General features: G+C 32.0%; 1 protein-coding gene across 4 annotated transcripts in view; it reads left to right on the top strand.

Moving 5' to 3' along the window:
- Nucleotides 1-19678, top strand: part of PIGN (phosphatidylinositol glycan anchor biosynthesis class N) — a 194825-nt gene that overhangs the window by 160339 nt on the left and 14808 nt on the right. For 3 of the 4 annotated variants that reach the window (XM_031946172.1, XM_031946173.1, XM_031946174.1), the window contains 7 exons: nucleotides 2265-2367; nucleotides 8072-8174; nucleotides 10215-10301; nucleotides 12149-12204; nucleotides 12663-12738; nucleotides 15171-15244; nucleotides 19224-19266. In XM_031946172.1, coding sequence (XP_031802032.1) covers nucleotides 2265-2367; nucleotides 8072-8174; nucleotides 10215-10301; nucleotides 12149-12204; nucleotides 12663-12738; nucleotides 15171-15244; nucleotides 19224-19266 — 542 coding nt within the window. The remainder of the gene's footprint in view (nucleotides 1-2264; nucleotides 2368-8071; nucleotides 8175-10214; nucleotides 10302-12148; nucleotides 12205-12662; nucleotides 12739-15170; nucleotides 15245-19223; nucleotides 19267-19678) is intronic. The other variant, XR_004230913.1, reaches the window with a different exon arrangement.

Raw genomic sequence — 19678 nt, 5'->3', positions numbered from 1 at the left:
AACATAAATGAGCATCTGATGAAACAACTAACTCCAGGACTAGAATAGATTCACAATTGAATTCTACAAAATATTAAAAGAATAATTTCAATATTACATAAATTGTTTATAAAAATCACAAAAGAAAGGATTCTGCCAAATTCCTTCTATGACACTGATATTCTTTTGATACAAACTTGGAAGAATCAAAATGGAAAAATAAAACTATAGATCAATATCCATAACAAATACAGATAGAAATATCTTTTAAATAACATATTAGCAATAAGACTAAAGAAACATATCACAAAGATTATACATTATGACCAAGTTGGATTTATACCGAGAATACAGGGTTTATTTTTTTATTGGGAAAATTATAGACTTAGCCATATTAATGACATAATCAAGAAAATTCAGACAAACATATCAGTAGATGTAGAAAAACTTTTTAACAAAATATGAGCTTTTTGGCCAGTAAGCTGGAAGGTAATATACTTCTGGAAAGCATGAATCATGTTAATCATAACCTTTTTACTATAAATTAATTTTTAATATAAAAATGTTGCAGCTAAGTAAAGAAAGGCAGATATTATTCAACATCCCCCCACAAAAAAAAAAAAGCAATTGAGAAAATATCATTAAGTATGTGTACTGCATCCTTTCTCATATCTATCAGTTTTATTAATTTATGACCTCTTACAATAGATTTCTTAGTTCCAGGAAAAGGCAAACATCTAGTAAGCATGCTAAAGGTTTATTGTTCTTACCCTTACCTATGCCTAGAGGATGTTTGTTGTGAACCCTAGAGATAATTCAGTTTCAGTTTCTACTCTAACATTGCCTCATTCTTGAAAGGCTAAACCAGTAAACCTCCCAGTTTCTTTATCTGGACACAACAGCATAGGATTTGAGTCACTGTCTAAGCCTATGAAACCAATGAGACACCTAGACTACAATGTAGGTCAGGACCCGAGAATTCCCAATTACCAGGAACTGCATTTTTGAACTGAGTGTAAGACCACCTTCTTTTGTATACTCTCTGTATACACTTGATACACTTCATATCTTGTCTCATTGACATATCATTGGAACACTCTTCTCTTCCATTAAATTATTTTTTGCTTTTTTTTTTTTTTTTGGTATTTCCAATACTTACATTAGTGCTTGATATATAATAATGTTTAGTAAATGTTTGTTGACATAAATACTTGCTGACTCTTTTCAAAAAATATTTTAATACTTTAATACTTTGATGCATTGGGGAAGCTAGATGGAATAGTAGATAGAGCACTGGCTCTGAAGTCAGGAGGAGCTATACTTGCTAATTCTTAACCATTAACACCTATCTGTTGCTTTTATCCTTTCTATGTACTATTTCTAATTATTGTTCTTTCCAACCCTCACCTTTATGGGTGACCAACCTTTACATTTCCTTCAGGTACATTTACCAGGTAGAAAACCTTTTTTTTTTTTTTTATCAGTATCAGTTTATCAGTAGAAAACATTAAGTGGGAATAAGGTGAGTTGCTTATGGAGGTCAGCAGGTTGGGGAACTAAGTGCTTGCAGAATTTAAAGGTGAATTAATATATATTGCAGTCCCCTAGTATGATGGCAGGAATGAAGGAGAAAAAAATTATAAGGGAGGTATAAAACTCATTGAGGAAGGAATAGTAGTGATCTGGAGTTTCATAGACAATAGTTGCCAAGATCTAGATGGGGGTCGATGTTAGATATGAGTAGTATGAATTTCAAAGAAAGAGATGTCACTAAGTGGTGGAGCTAGGGGGAAAACCTGGAACTGACAATGGGGAGCAAGAGTATTCCAACTCCTTGACCTCACCTCACAAGCTGGGGAAAATTCAGTCTATCAGAAAAACCGGTTTCTAAACCATAGGTTATTCTGAACAACCAAACCTCATAATGTTTAGACGTGTTCAGACCAAGAGCTGGCCAGATCTCGTGTGGAGGATTAACTGAAGAGCATAGACAGAAGCTGCCTAGAATGAGAAAGTAAAGATGGATGATGAACTGCTTTGTTGGTGTATAAGTACCCACATTGATGAGATCACAAATCAGTGAGGTGTTGAATGTTTGCATCTGTTGTCTCTTAAGGGAAAAAAAAAAGTTTTTAAAAAGTTCTTCATAAAAATGACTAAGGCCCTAGACTAAATCTGCATGCAAAGCACTTACCTGTAATTATTCTAAATTGTTCTGTGCATTTACTAAAGATATTTTCATGCCAGTGACATATGATCTCCCCCCCCCCCCTTTTTGTTTTTAGCTTTTTCCTTGATTGTGCCATTACTGGGTTCCACAATTGTCTTTCAGCGATTATTTAGCATACTTCTCTCCTTGATGTCAACCTATCTACTTTTGAGCACAGGGTATGTACTTTACTTCTTAGATCATTGTTTTCACAATAATTTTTTAAATATATTTTTAAAAGATCTTCCTGTCTCAGTGTCTAAACAATTATAAATTTGGAGACATAACATATTTAAAGGGTTAGGTTTTGATTGGGGATGGGGGTTGTAATACAATATACTATGTAACTTTTTCTAGAATTCTGTTGTAAAGGATTTGTTTCCCATCTGTCTCAGATGTACCCAGACCTGTACTATCTCAGATTTTTACTAGTAGGATGATCTGGGGCTAGTCAACTCTGTGTGAGAGTCAGTTTCATCAGCTCATAAAATTCCACATTAGTGGAAGGAGTTCCTCACATTGATGAAATCACAGATTCAGACCAAAAACAAATGTGTGTGCACGTACACACACACACACACACACACACACACACACCATTTGCTATTTCCTTTTCAACTTGTTTGACAGATGAGGAAACTGGGGCAAAAAGGGTTAAGTGACTTGTCCAGAGTTACATAGCTAGTGTCTGAGGTGGGGTTTGAACTTAGAAAGTTGAGTTTATGAGGCTTAAATGAGATAAATAGATATCTTAATAAACTATTAAGAGGATTACAAATGAAGTCATTGCCATATGATTATTACAATCATTAAATGCCATATTAATAGTCTCCCTATGTTTCTGTAGTAATTTTAAACCTAGAGCAATGACAAAATTAAGTTTTTAGAATTTTTTTGATTTCTTGGTTAGATTTTTGGGCTTTTTTTTCATTCTTAAGAGTTTATCTGTGCTGTTCAGATTTTTCATAATCTATATTTCCTTTTCTATTATGATTTTTTAAAATTTGTAAAATTTGCTTTTATTTTCTACTCAAAAGATGTTTAAATTGTTATTAAAATTAAAACTGTGATGGTGAATTTAGAAATCTTGAGCTGATGGACACATTGTAGCTTTCTTTGGAATGTTCAGAAGAAAGTGCTTGGGTAAGAAAATAGAAAGATGATGAATACTATGTCCTTTCAGCTAATTGCAATAGTTTTAATTTTCTTCAGGCAGAAAATCAAAGGACTGAAAGAAAGTCCTCAGCTTCTTTACCTCTGTAAAAGACCACTGAGATTTGCCTAAGTGACTTGGTGGATATTGTGCTGGGCCTGGGTTCATATTTGGTCTCAGATATGTACTAGATGTGTGATTCTTGTAAGTCATTTAACCTCTGTTTTCCTTAATCCATTGGAAAAGGAAATGACAAACTATTGCTGCATCTTTGCCAGAAAAACTTTGTGGCCGGTGTGCTGTGATCCATGGGAGCACTAAGATAGAATAGGACTGAAAAATCTGTGTTCCTCTGATCTTTGTTAGACATGGGGAAATCTGGGAATCTGTCTTATCTCCAGATGGTCTCCAGTTCAGATGACCCTGTGAAGCTGATATTTCTTTGACTTAAGGACACTTTTAAAATCTTTTTTTCTTTCTTTATTTTAGCAAGCCTGTGATTCTATTTCAGTTCAAGATCAAATTTCAAAGCCTGTGCTAATATTGAAGATGTTTAAGGGAGAAGACAAGGCCAAGACCAAACTAACAGTCTTTAAGCCAGCTTTGACTGTATTTTGCATGTCAGGACCAGGGCTTAGCTTCAAAACCAGACTTGTCTACATAGAAATATAAACCATGCCATGACATTTGCCTGCAGTTATGCTACATGAAATGCCCAAGCCACACTACCCTTAATCTGTCCTCCATTTCTGGTACCTTTGTCCTCACTCCTGGAAAGAATGTATTGCCTCTTTGCCTTCATTTACTGCCCTTATGACTGCAAGTCAAAATGACTCTCCTTGCCACCATTCCCCCATATATATTATTTCCCCCATTAGAATTCAGGTTCCTGTTGGGCAAAGACAGTTTTATATTCCTAGTATTGTTATTCAGTCATTTTCAGTTGTATATAGTTTTGTGACCCCATAACTATGTGACCCCACTTGGGCTTTTCTTGGCAAAGATATTGACATTTCCTTCTCCAGTTCATTTGACAGATGAGGCAACTGAGACAAACAGGGTTAAGTAAGTTGCCCAGGGTCATATAGCTAATAAGTGTTTGAGGCAGGATTTGAACTCAGGAAGTTGTGTCTTCCTGATTCCAAGTCTGGCTCTCTATCCATTGTCCCCTCCAGCTATTCATTCCCAGCTCTGGTACTTAATATTAATTTTTTTTTTAAAATTCATTCAGTTGATCATTATTTCATTCCCAAACACATGGTGGTGGAAAACTAGATAGACTCAAGGAAACAAATAATGAATTCTGTGTGGACAGGCCCAATAACATATTCAGACTGGCCAAGTAACTGAAGAATTGATAAGTTTTTTTTTTTTTTTTTGAACGATCAGAACCACAAGCAGCAGAGAAAGAAGCTGCATTGGTCTCAAAAGCATAAACAAACAGAGGATGGACAAGCTCCACTTCCTCATCTCACAGTGATCACTTTGGCATTTCTCCTCAAGCTGCCATTTAAGTCCCCCTTGCTGTGCAGGGCATTTGTTACTGTGAAGTAAATAACATGATTCAGTTTCAATCCAACAATCATGGATTAGGCTTTTACTACAAGCTAGGTACTGGTGATATAAAGACAGAATGAAAGCCAGTTCTTACAAAGTTTGTATTCTTTAGGAGCCATGTGATGATTTTAGCCCAAATTTTTAAATTTTCATGTTTTCCAGCTGCAACTGTAGTTAATTATAATGAGAGTTACAATTTCAGTTATAATCCTTAATGAATTTTAAATTATTTCTCTAGCCTTAATTTTTAAATTTTTATTTATTTTCTGGCTACAATTATATTTCATTAAAATGAGAGTTAGAATTTCAATTATAATATTTAATGAAATATAAACTATTTGTTTTATAAAAAATTGGCTTACATATAATTTTTCAGAATCCACACCTATTTTATAAAGCAAAGAAGGTATAACCAGATGGTTTAGTGTTAACCAATTCAGACTGCCTGGGAAGATTGGTTTGAATTATTTTTAAATGACTTATAGAATAGCTAAAAGGAAAACAGTTATATTATTTTACAATACACATGAACATAATTCAGAATAAAAGTTTATCCTAAATCAAGAGTTAGCCACAGAGATCCTATTTCCTTGCATTAATGAAAAGCTAAAAGTCACTTTTAATTAGCATATTAATTTTTCTCCTTAAACAGATGTGCTTAAAAGCATTCTATTCTCTTCTCATAGAAATCTTTTTTGTTGTTATGTATTTTTCCATCAAATTCTTTCCAAAGTCTCCAGTGGATAACTGACTAAATTTCACAAAAATCAAATTAGTGAGATCCAAATAAATGAAGTTTTATTGTGTGTATATGTGCATTTATAGATTGTCTCTCTATATGTACAATATAATACATGTGTTATATAACATACATGATGTGTAATATAGGCATGTATATATATATATAATTATGTCTACTATATATATTATATTATTGTGTTGTATACGCTAACATAATGTATATTATGTGTGTGCACATGTGTATATCTTATGTAACATATGTGTACCTTATCTAATATGTGGGATATGTGTATGTATTTATGGTTATGGATATATATTATATAGGATACGTTACATATATCATGCAGGTAGTATAATATCTATACATATATGCATGTATGCACATATATAACACCCATATGTGTATGCATGTGTATATTATATGTGTATGAGTATATTATATAGAATAATTATGTATATGTATATAGAATTCTATATAGAATATATATATATATATACACATTCATATTTAGAGATATTACATATATTAATTTATTTTAAATAGTAACGACTTAGAGACCTGAGGTGAAACTTGATGGTTGTTTGACCTTGGACAAATCATTTAACCTTTGGGAACTTTTGTTTCCTCACTTGTAAAATGAAGATAATACCTAATCACAAAGTTGTGAGGAAACAGCTTTGTCCATCTTAAAAGGCTTTATGAATTACCATTCTATAAATATGAAGATCAATCAGGATTTTAATTTTAAACAGTGACAAATAAAAATCATCTTTATGTAGTTTCTAGCAATATATTAGTCACTTGAGAAGATAAACTACCATAAAAGAATGATCCTTAAGGATCCTTCCAGCCCTAAATATAGGATTCTGTGATGGAAATAAATCTAGTAAGCCATTGTAGGCTGATTATATTTATGTTTCTATTAGAACACAAAAATGCAAATTTCAGGCTTCATTGTAAAAGTCTAAAAAGTTTAAAAACATATTGCTTAGAACTTGATTTTTGATTCTGTTAAAAAATAAACAAATATTTACCTACAAATGTGATAAGCTCTAAGAGTGATACAAAGAAATACAATCTGGTTCCTGCTTACCCAACAGAAGTAAGGAGAACTCAAATTTGACCATGTGGTGGATGCTCTGGGCAGAGCAGGCAAAATCAAAATCAAATAAAAGCCAGTGGTGGTAAACAACTGGAAGCTTTTAAAGATTGTGTTATCACCATGTTAATTGTAGCTTTTAAATGGGGAGGGTTTCTAGCTTCCCATGCACTTCCTGCACATATGTACAATTTTAAGAAGATTTTGTTTTCAAAGTATTTGGAGCTCTGTTAACAGATTGTATACCTCTTTGCCCTAAGAATTCTGTGAGACAGAAAGCAGACATACATCCCAAGAATAGAAGAGGATTCTACTGGTTCAAACATTTATCTCCAACCTCTTTCATTGGACTCTTCTTATGTAATGCATGTATCTCATGTAATATTGGAGGCTTTGAGAGGAGGATTGAACCAGGATTCTGATGTTGCCAACACAAAACTTATATTCCTGTTGGTTAAATAAGACATATACAATGAAACAAATAAAAATAGCAAATAAAATAATAAGTAATATGAAGTAAGTACTAAATTATGTAACACAAACATATGTTACATGTTAACATGAAATGTTAAAATGGTTAAAGAAAAAAAAAGATAGGACTATGGGTGGGCATTGTTATGGATATCTTCACAGAAGAGCTCAGATTTGAGCAAAGCCTTAAAAAAAATAGCTATCCCAAATCCAATTTACTAAATAATGGTATAGTTTATTCTCTAACATAAATATTCATAAACAACTTTGGACCTGTTTGTTTCTTTTTAATTTTATGAGGTTGATAACTTGTCATTTTTGGGGTAACATTTGGTGAGAAAGAAAAAAAAATATATATATATTTTAAATTTCTTTTTAAATTTATTCATAGTATCATAGATTTAGAACTAGGGATTACCTCAGAGGTAAGATAACCCAGTCCCCTCATTTTACAGATAAAAAAAGGTGAGACCCAGAGAGGTTAACTGATTGCCTAACATCACATAGACTAGTAAGCAATAGATCCAGGTCTTTCACTCTTTTCACAGACTTCTGCCTCACCCTTACCCTTCCTCTCCATCCCTATACACTAATTGTGTTAACTATAGGCAGGTTATTCTAACTCTCTCAGTTTCCATTTTTGTAAAATGGATATAATGACTTATCTTACCAAAGTCATATAAAACCATAAAATACCATGTAAATGTGAAGTAGTAATAATGATAAAGTACAGTTTTAGAAGTATTTGGTGCTGTTATTTTGCTTTCTTTTTAAAAGTGGTATTGGTTCAGGTTTGACTAATTGGAATGCATTATATGTAGAATTATCTTTGTATATGTGTGGGTTTTTTCCCTGGCCTAGGTATGAAGCTCTCTTTCCATTTGTTTTGTGGTGCTTAATGTTGGCTTGGATACGTGTAGAACAAGAAGTGTTGCAACAATCGGGTATTCCCTGTACACAAAAGGTAAAACCTCAGTTCTACTCTGTGTCAGAAAGACAGTTCTGTTGTGTGTCAGAATATAAAAGTCATATTTATTCACTTCTCTTTGAATTGTTCAATGTCATTGTATCAAAGATTTTTATTACTAAAATTTCAGTTTATTGTAAATTACTTTTTCTGATTAAGTAGAAATCATTAGTCAATCATTTAATAGCTTTTGTCAAAATTTTTGAAACAACCAATTTGTGAAGAGATTGGTTAGCCTTCAAGAATGAAAGTGGGCTTATTGTTATGCAGGTAATATAGAATTGCAAGTATTTTTAGCAATCCACTGCATGAAATCAATGATGCAAAATGAAAAACAATATTGCTGAGAGAAATAGAAAAGAAGAATTGTCTTTTTCTCCTTCTTATAATTTGAAAAACCATTGCATTGTCAATTCCAGATCTATGAATTTGACCCTATGTGACTTATAACTTCACTATCTTACTCTTATTTTCCTAACCATCTCATTTCAAAATGTTTTCTCCATCATATCGGTGCCTAAGGGTCCTGTCTCAGATGGTTTTTCTAATATAATATACTTACAGTTGTTCAAACCAGCCCACCTTCTAAGTACATTTTGTAAAGCTGAGCTAGACAAGTGAAATGACATCCTAACCTTCCTCTTTTCTTAGAAATGTTATTCATAATTACATAGGATCAGTACAAAGAAATACAATTTTTTTTTAGCAGTGCCACTGCTGTAAAGTTATTTCAATCAACTCTACTGCCTGAGATAACAGGGATTAATACTGGCTTATTGGGAGGAAATAGAGAAAATAAAAAGGAGGATCCAATGTACGTGACTATGTGATGATTCTTTAAATTTCATGAAGGCAGCTTATAAAATTTAAGTGAAAGTATGTTTTTCTATGGCTTACACATAGAGTCAGAGTTTCTTTCATAACATTTATATCATTTGACTCCATGTTGTTCTAATTAATTTCAGTATTTATTTAACATTTATTTAAATTTAGAGACCATGTACTTTTCTAGGTGATGGAAATATAAAGATAGAAAAGTCTTCTTTGAAGGGTTTACATTCCCACCTTATGAACATAGTTTTATATCTTTTAAAACTGTAGTACAAATAGAAAGTCATTGTTTGTATTATCTTTCAATCAAATATGCCTACTGTTTTCCAAGTATTGTTCTAAGCATTGGGGATCCAAAAACAAAATGGCCTTTGCTCTCAAGGAGCTTACATTCTGTGGAGAGAGAGCATGAACATATCAAAGACTATGCATGATAGATACAAAATAAAAACAAACATATGTTGTTTTTTATTGAAAGTATGAAGTTTGGGATTCAACTTCATTGTTGATAAATCTAACCTTACTTTTCTTGGAAAGAATAGGATAAAACATATTAAGAGCTTTATTTTAGAAAATTAAAAAATAATTGGGGAGAATTATTCAAATTTATGCCTTATCTTTGACTTTGAATTTTTGAATTGCCAAGCAAAACAATGAACAGTGATTTTGCTACAGAGAAATTTAATACCTTTATAATTTTTACCAATGAAAGAAAATTCACTACCCTCTTAACTGAGAGAGGATAATGTTTGAATAAGCAGGATAGTTGTTCATTGATAGTAGAAAAGAAACTGAGAAGTATTTCACTATACAATTTTTTTTCATTCCATCTTTCATCTGGATTTAAATGGAAATTTTTATCTATGTAAATTCAGCTTGTGGTTCTTATGAGAAATGAATCTAAAATGAAGGAAAGTAGCACACTAAACAAAACACAGGTTCTATTCTGTACATAAAGCACTAGCATACCACTGGGTTCAGTATAACATCAACAATACACAATACCTTTCTGGCAGATTTTATTAAAATATAATTAAACCACAAAAAGATTTATCACTAAAGCTTTAGCATGGAATACCATTCTAGCTAGCATAAATGGGAATGGGCTAATTTTTCATTCAACTCCCTATAAATTTACCATTTATTTTCCAGGTAAACCAACAGAGCAACATGTATTGATTTTTTTTTTTCTTATTGCTTTCACAGCTCACCAGTATTCATTTTGCCTGTAATACAGATATTACTCAAGTCCGACAACTCCACTTAGATGACATTCGCAGGTCTTTCTTCTTTGTATCCTTTGTTAAAATTCGTGTTTTAGAGACATGCCATCAAATTAAATAGTCATTTTGCTTTCTCAGCAGAATATTATATTTTTGGTATAATCAATTCCATTTTTTGAAGGACAGTTTTTTTATGTCTCACCTTTGTCTTCTCTTTTGATAGTTATCTTTCCTATTGGGATTTTGTCTTGAATCATATAGTTTATTGGCAGAGCTTTTGAGACTTGCCCATTTGGAGCTCCCCATTCATTAGTGTCATATAGTCTTGTTTTTTAATATCTTTTAATTTTCCATTAATTCTTCGCTATCATTTAGTAGTAGTTTTAAGAAAGAAAAATCAGCTTCTCATCTAAATATTCAAAGTAATTGTACCATTTTGCTTAGTTGAACAACTTAGAAATAGCATACAGCTTATAATTCTTCTTGATCCAAAACTTTAAGTGGCTGTACAGAGATCTTCTGTAAACCCTTTAATTTGATAGAAAACTCAAGCTCAGAAAGTTTCAATATTGCCATTAAAACTCATCTGATTAATGATAGAAACTGTATTAGAACTTAGATCTCTTCTTCTACACAGAAAAGCCAGAAGATTGACCTGGGTTTGCATCTCAGCTCTGATATTTGATAATTTAAGAGGCCATTTGAAGGAGTAGACAGAGTGATTGATTTGGTGTCAGAAAAGCTAAGTGCTAATCCTGCATCAAATGACACTTACACTTTTCAAAGCTTTTCAACTTTCCTCATCTGTAAAATGGGGTTAATAATAGCAACTACCTCACAGAGTTGTCCTTATTCTTAAAGGATGTAAAATATGTAAAGCACTTGATAAACCATAAAATACTATATAAATTCTAGTAGTTATTGTTGTTGTTGTTGTTATCCTCTTCCTCATTATCAATCATTAATTTTGTAACTGTGAGTTAACTTAATGTCCCTGAGTCTCAGTTGGAGCCTTATCCATAAAATAAGGGACTTTCAAAGAACAGTATGAAGATCCAATGAGGTCAGATACATCAGAGTATTTCATGTACTGTAAGAGTACTAACTTTCAGATAAGGTTAGTCTAGCATGTTTCCTGCCTTGCGTCTCTTTGTAATCTCTACTTCTTTTTCTAAATGTTTATTCAACATTATGTTGAATAATTTAGCATTTATGTTAAATTTTAACATCCCTTTAACATTATGTTCTAGAATTCTAACAGAGGCATTGTGGAACAGTAAATGGAGGGCCAACCTCCTTATTCAAGTAACGGACGCCTAGTAAAATTAAAGAAGGAAGAGAAGAAGATAAAAGTAGAAAGGTGCCTTGTGTTAGATGATCTAGAATGCTGTGCTTAAGCATTTGAACTTTATTTACTAGAGAGTAAGGAGTCAAGGAAAGTTTTAGGACAGGGGTTTTTAACCTTTCTTTTATTCTAGAAACCTTTAATTTTTTATTTTTAAGATGTTTTTAAGTGCACAAAGTAAATTATACAAAATTACAAAGGAGACCAATTGTACCGGATAACAATTTTCATTTTTTAAAAAAAGTGTTCATAGAACCCTGGTTAAGAATATCTGTTATAAGGGAAGAAGTATCTGTCCATAAAATAACTTAATCTGCTTTGTATGCAATGGGGAAAGAGACTGAAGGTGGTAATAATTGCCAGGAGGTACAGCAGTTGTCTAAGCAGATGGCAAAGTAGGGCCTATACTTCGAATTATGTTAATGGAAATAAAAAAGGAGAAGTGAATGTGAAAGAAATTGTATGAAAGATGATGCAGAGGAATGAGTCTGAGATAAACCCAAGATTTTGAATATAGAATTTTGTATATTCTTATTCCTAACTTATCCAAACCTTTCTTTAGCTCTGTCCAGGTTTTTTTTATAGTGGCAGCCTTTTTTGGAACTGGAAACATAGCTTCTATTAACAGGTAATCTTTCTCACTCTCTCTACAGATATTACAAAATGATTTGATCATACTAAAAGATATTATGACTAGTTGGTAAAAATTTGTTTAATGTAGCAAATGCAAAGCTATATATGAAAGTGCTATCTTAATTTTTGGAAATAACTTCTCAAAAAAGGAAGTAATCTAAGGTATTTGAAGTCAGCTTCTACTACCTACATAAATTGATTATCCTGACCAATATTGCTTTTCAACAATGTTGCAGATATCCCACAATAACAGTTTGACCAATCATCTGTTAATAACATTGATATCATAAAACTAAGTCTTCTATAACATTAAATATACTTATATTTTAATTAGATTTAATATTTGCTGAATTCAAGTAAATGCATTTTAGTGAATGCTATGTTTATAAATACCTCTTCCTTATAAATATCTCTTCCAATAATCTTTCTTTTGTTCTTTATGTATTCCCTCAGTTTTGATCCTTCTTCTGTATATTGCTTCCTGACTGTGTTTAGCCCCTTTATGATGGGATCCTTGATGATGTGGAAGGTTAGTAACTATGCTTGCTAATGACACTCTTTCAAGGATCCAGTAATATATCTTAGTTCAAGATCATGGTTTTTTTTTTTTTTTTTTTTTGAGAATATATACAAAAAATGGCCTGATTTACATCTTTTCTGAAATCACAGACTTTTAATTGTATGTGGGAAGAATATTAGAATCAGTAGACTGGTTTTTGTCTATGATGGAAGTGGATCTCACTCCATTACAAGTTTACTGGAATAAAAAGGTTCAGATTTGCATAATAAGTATTTGTAGGGGTGACAAAATTCACTAGGAAGCTTTGTAACTGTCCTACCCTTAGGAACTTTAAACCCAGCTCTAGTTCCAAATTATACCCCAATGATGAGCTTCAAGTAAAAGAAGACCCCATTTCTCTCTCCCAACTTCCCCACCCCCAACTACCCAGAAGAGTTATGCATCTCTAAGAAGCCACATCTTTTCTGAGAATAGTGAATCAAAGGTCCAGGATCTTGATGAAAGTTATTTAGAGTTAATAAGTGAATATGCTTAAATAGCTGTGAGAGCTTCAGGATTTCTAGACTGCAGCAATTTATATCAAGTTAGATGATTTTCTTTTGTGATTCATTTATCTGATAGGTTCTTTACAATTTACAGGATCCTTTTTTGTACTGATTACTTTTCAGTGTAACTACTAACTTCTTTATCTGAAATCAGGTCCCTCAGAATTAAAAAAAAAAATATATATATATATATATCTACATAAATATATATATATATATATACATAAACATACACTATATAACAAGTTTATATACAACATATATATAAAAATATATATAGTTATGTATAGTTATATCCTATATAACAAATTTCAAAAAGACAGTCTACAGTTTTCTTATAGTGCTGTCTCTATTATGAAAAACTTGAAACTGTTTTCTCAAACTTGTTATTGATTTTCATTAAGGGAACCTTGATTGTTTTTTATTTCTTTATTCTTTCTAAAAATAAATGTCTTAAAAATTACTCTGGTCAGCACAATAAACCTTGAAACTTAAATGTAATTAAATTCATTTCAAAAAATATTTATGAAGTACCTACTAATGCTTAAGCTTAATGTTTAAGTTGAAAATAAAACAAAAATTAAATAACCCTCAAGGAACTTAGACTAGAAGGGAGAAGGGGTGAGTGGAGAATACAATTGGGACACAATATAAGTCAATATAAAGTAATTTGTTGAGAAAAAATACCACAACGGGGGAGTGGGGTAAAGGATAGAATAAGCAAAAACTTCACTTAAGGGATGGTACTTGAGTTAAACCTTGAAAGAAGGCAGGCATTCTAATAGGAAGAAAGAAGGGAAGTACCCTCTGTGGTTGGGGAATAGCTTGTACAAAGCTAGAGGTGAGAAGCAATTAGAGATTAGGAAACACTTAGTAGAAATAATTCCTGGGCAGCATGTAGATGGAGCTCTGAATTTAGAATCAGGAAGACCCAAGTTCAAATGTGGTCTTAGGCATTTAATAACTGTGTGATCCTGTGAAAGTTAATTAATCTCTGACTATTCAGTTTCTTATCTGTAAAATGGAAGTGATAATAGCATCCACCTCTTAAGCTTCTTTGTGAGGATCAAAGGAGATAATATTTATAAAGGGCTATATAAATGCTAGCTATTATTGTTGCTGTTGTTCAACAACATAATTAGTAAAAATAATATTTGTTAAATGTTGTTTTGGGAGAAAATGGTTCTACAGGAGCTTTCTTTTCTTGATAAATTATTTTAAAAAATATTTATCCTTGTGAACAATGCTAGTAATAGCTGTGTAATCTTGGAAATCATTTCTCATTTTTGCCTTTCCATTTACTTTATGTTATCAACTCTATATCTGGGAATAATCAGTAAGAGCTGTTTAAACATAGCTTTGTAAGATAACAGAAATATCAAACACAAGAAAAGAAATTGGGGAACTATTCTGTTAGTTTATTGCCCTGCCCAATTTGTTTGATTTGCCTTGTTAATCTCTTCTCATTGTTGGCATCCTTTCCTTTTCTCATTCCTTCAACCTGAAAGTTCTGGAGTACACTGTATTATACATGAATAATCTTCTTCTTGATAGCATAATTCAAACATTTGCATTACTGAATTCAATAGAGCAAAGACTTTTAATAGACTTTCATTAGAAATGTAGGATGATGCTTTTATCTTTTGTGCTGCATATAAGTAACTAATGAAGATTTTTTTATCAGCATAGTCAACATACTGTAAGCCATTTTAAATGGGTTTCCACCCATTTTTTCTTTGGCAGCATTTGATTATTCTTTTGTTTGCTGTACTGTGGTACATTGCAAAGACGAATTGAGATATTAAAAAAAAGTTTGCATAAGCAGAAATGGTATTTGTTTTGAACTATTTCACAAATGCTCCAAAGATTGCATGATCTACTTTGTGTTTGAAACAGATTTTAATTCCTTTTGTTCTTGTGATGTGTGCTTTTGAAGCAATTCAAGTAACAACACAACTCTCATCAAAAAGGTAAGGGAATTGTTGCCAAACATTTTGGTCACTTTTTTCTGGATGGGAATGAATAATTTTGAGTGCTTTCATTTTCTTTCCTTCAGTCAAGGTTTACTTTGTCAATAAAGAAAATTAGTTTGGAGCCATTTTGCAAATACGTGCTTTTTAACTTTTAGCGTCATGCATGTAATAAAGAGCTAGTCTAAACAGCATACTAATAAATAATCATTGATCTGGCCTCAGATACTTATTAGAAGAGTGATTCCAGAAAAGTCATTTAACTCCACCTACCTCAGTTTCCTCATCTGTAAAATGAGAATAACATTAGCAGCTAACTCTTAGGATTGTTAGGATAAAATGAGATCATATTTAGAAAACACTTTGTAAACTTTAAAGTACTTTATAAATGCTAACAACAGCAGCAGCATTATTAAGGGAATAGCAAACTACATACAGAAAATTAGATACAATGGAGAGGGACTTTTTGTGACAAGATATTAGCAATATTGACTGAGAGGTGACAACTTGAAAATAAAGGATGAGGTTTTTTTTTAAGTGTAAAAAGCAAATAAAACATTTGAAAATCCAATATTCGAAAGTAATTATACAAAGGGGCAAATAATCCTTGTTATGTCAATATTATTGACCACTGGACTTTAAAATAATAAACTAAAATCTATAAGCAAAAGTCGCTGAACTCTGTTTTGGAAGTAGAGTTGTTGATGCTCCCATGTTAAAGTCACTATATATTTCTTTAAAAAGAAACTATATGTAATGGATTCTTCGTTTCAGACACTGTGTTTTTCTGGCTTTTGTAAATGGGTACACTCTTATTTATTGATGATTTTCTAATTTGTAATAAAATATTTTTTAAAAAATAAAGAATATATATATTCTAGAAAGATCTTCATTCATATGGTACAAATAAAAGTTTGAAATTTGATTCAGAAAAAGATAAATCATTGACTATTTAGAAAATTTAATTATTCAGAATGACTAGATTCCTCCATGGGTTCCAGTGTTCTGAGATTTTAAAGAACTCCTTTCCTTTGACTCATTATTTAAGTATATGTTAAATAAAATGAACTGGAAGAACTACATTAGCATTATTTCATTTTTCATATCTTGAAATTCACATTTCTAGCCAGAAATTTTATACATATACATATGTATATATGTGTGTGTGTATATATATATATATATATATATATATATATATATATATATTCTCTCAGTCTTCATTTCCATGCATTTGGCAAATAGGGTTAGAAGTATTTAGCTTTTAGGAATTTTGTTGGAAAAATTACTTTTTAAACAGTCAAGACTCTGGAAGAGAAGCTATCAGTGGAGCTGTTTGCCTTCCACTACCATAATGGTTTCCTTGGCACAGGAGTGATCAGCCTTGTTGAAAAATTCTTAAGAAAAATTGAAGCATCTTAATTGAGCTTTGTTATTCTTGAATTAAGATCCTGCATATCCTAAGCTGAAAGAGAGAAGTAATATTAGCATAAATTTACATGTTCTTCTTGATGAGATTAAACTAGACCAGAGATCTGGATGTTGTAATTATACATGTATCATAACTTTTAAAAATTGCTTTTTCTCATTATTTAAAAATATCAAGTCTCATTACCAGTGAAATCAAAGGTATTTATGTATTTTTGCAGAATACTTTTGTATTTAAAGTTGCATTTTTAATGAGAGCTCAGGCCTTGTCCAAAGCAGTGTTATAGTGCTGTCAACTTATCAGTTAAATGCAATAAAACATGAATGACATGCCATTTTCCCTTTATAAAATTGGGTTAGGTGAGAAAGAAGGAATTTGAGCTAAAATTTTAATAAAAAGTTTTAATAAAAAAAGTATCTTATGCAATAAGTAGAAAATTGATTTAAGTATAGGATACCTTTTGAGGAAACCACCTCAACCAGAATTCACAGATTGGGTCCCCAGAGGATGACAATTGAATTCAAGATACTCTGAGGTTCTGCAATTTTAAAACTATACCTTGTGAATCCCTATCTTGTGTATAATCAGTCAAAGGACATAACCCAAACCAAAAGCCATTTACTGAAATGGCATGGTCAGAACAGTAGAAGCAAAACATACCTCCTAGATCTGGGGCAGTTGAGCTGTTCAAATATTGAGGACATCTATCTATCATGTCCCTCCAACTCTTCTTTTCCTCAGTCTGAACATCTCTAGTTTCTTTTATGGCATGATCTGAAGGACCTTTGCTATCCAGTTTGCCTATCCATGTGCCCTCCAGCTCAGTGTTCTTCCTAAAATATGGCACCTTGAACTTAACCTTTAAGTTCTGATTATGGCAGAGTCCAGAGGTCGTATCATCTGTGCTCTATGCTGTACGCCTCTTCAACCTGATTTGAAACAATCAGCCTCAAAGCATTCTTCCAGCTTAACATAAGGTTTTTAAAAATCCTATGATAAATATAAGGTTACATTAGCATTTTGACTGCCAAACACTCTTGTTGGCTCATATTGAGTTTATAGTCCGCTAAAATTCCCAGATCTTGTCCAGGCATTCTGTTGGAGAGCACCTGGGGGCAGGGAGTGAAGATCAAGCAACCTTATGTAAGAAGTAATACTTAAGCCAAGCCTCCTGGAAATCTAAAGATCCTATGCACTTCCAGACTGGCAAGTGGATTTGCCACATACAAGACAACAGGGAGGACCATTTAGCAGGACAATAGGTAGTAAAAAGTAGAGTGATGTGTAATAATTTGGATTCATAGGCAAGACCTAGATTGGGAAGTGTTTTTAAATAGTAAATAAGGAATTTGTAGCTGAAGTCAGCCCAGTGATTTAGTATGTTTCTTGTTTGGGCATTGAAGAATGATAGTGAGTTGAACCTAAAATTTATTTGAGATTGAGTTTGGACTGGATTACCTTTGGGAAATTTCACAGTGCTTTCATTGATCCCACACTCATCTCTGTCACAGAAACTCATCTCTTTACCACTATATTTTCCTGTTGATAATGTATGACTCTGAACCATTGATCAGAATGATCTCAGAAGAAGCAAAATTATAAATAACTTAAAAAGGCAATGGAAATACTTGATGGGTACAAGTAGTTTGCAGGCAGTTACCAACAATGGTTTACAAATGTCATAAGAGATACCATCCAGAGTTTATATAACTGGAAAAGAAGTTGGTTATATCATGCATCAGGAAGAAGAAATAGTAGATAGGCAGCTCAGGTACTAAACTGGTATCCCAAAGACAGTAAGGCTTGAGTACAACTTATTTTGAGTAACTCTTTTGTGGTACAGTATGGAAGGATAATTACACAAGAAGAGTTACAATCTATACCAGTGGATGGAATAAGCCATATTGATAAGATCACAGATTCAATTCAGTAAATCTTGATAGTATGTGAGAGGTGATTTTTCCCATCACATCTTTAACTGGATCTTATTTTCTTTTTTAGAGGAAATTTTCTGTGCATGTTATACATACTTATTATGTGATCTGTTTCTTAGCTGGCTGTGTCTCAATTCATTTAAACTTGTCAGTTAAAATAGAATGAAACTCTTTTTATAATACTGATACTGAACAGACAATATTCATATCCTTTGTCTAAGCTTGTTACTATATCAGCCTTGATTTGACCAGTGAGATGGCTGACTATATGTAATAAGGAAACACTTTCAAATAAGACTTGACTTTAATTTAAATTCTAGTGATACCTATGGCTTCAGAAATGATTTTTCTTGGTTGTACATTACAATTTATGTTCCTGCTATGCCACCAAAGTCAGTATTGAGAATTTTTAATAAAAATTTCCCAAGCCAATCTGTCACTCTTGAGTTAGTCACCAGGTCTTAAAGTATAATGAATACCTAAAAGTAGCATTTTCCAAGAAAAAAGTTAATGGAATGTTAGATTGTTAAATCACATGGATTTTAGATTAGAATAAAACTCGGTAAATGTTCATCTGTCATTGAATTAAACATAATTCTCCTTTATTCTTTTACAGCCTTTTCCTCATTGTCCTTGTTATTTCAGACATCATGGCAGTGGTAAGGAACTATTGGATATTCAGGGTGGACAAAATTTTAAAACTTGAGTGCTGATTTAGTCTAATCACAGGAAATATGATTACATTGTAATACATAAAATCTTTACATATTACATTAGTGTTAGCATAATTTATACATAAAAATTGCTTTTCATACTACTTATACAGTATATCCCATTTAACTTGCTAGGTCATATTACTTCATTTTGACACTTTTAAACTAATATCTCAATGTAAGTTTTTTCAGATATCCTTGACACACAGTTAATAAAAGTTAAATTTAAATAGATTCAATAAAAAAGTTTTTCTTATAGTTTCTTCTCATTAACAAAAGACAAGAAGTTAAACTTCTCATACAATGAGACCCTATGGCTTACACAATCTAGGTTTTCAATAAATATTTGTTGAATGAA

Source organism: Sarcophilus harrisii, chromosome 1 (assembly GCF_902635505.1).
Source record: "Sarcophilus harrisii chromosome 1, mSarHar1.11, whole genome shotgun sequence".
Lineage (NCBI taxonomy): Eukaryota > Metazoa > Chordata > Mammalia > Dasyuromorphia > Dasyuridae > Sarcophilus > Sarcophilus harrisii.
Note: the sequence above shows the minus strand (reverse complement) of the source record. Positions and strands in the feature narration are given on the sequence as shown.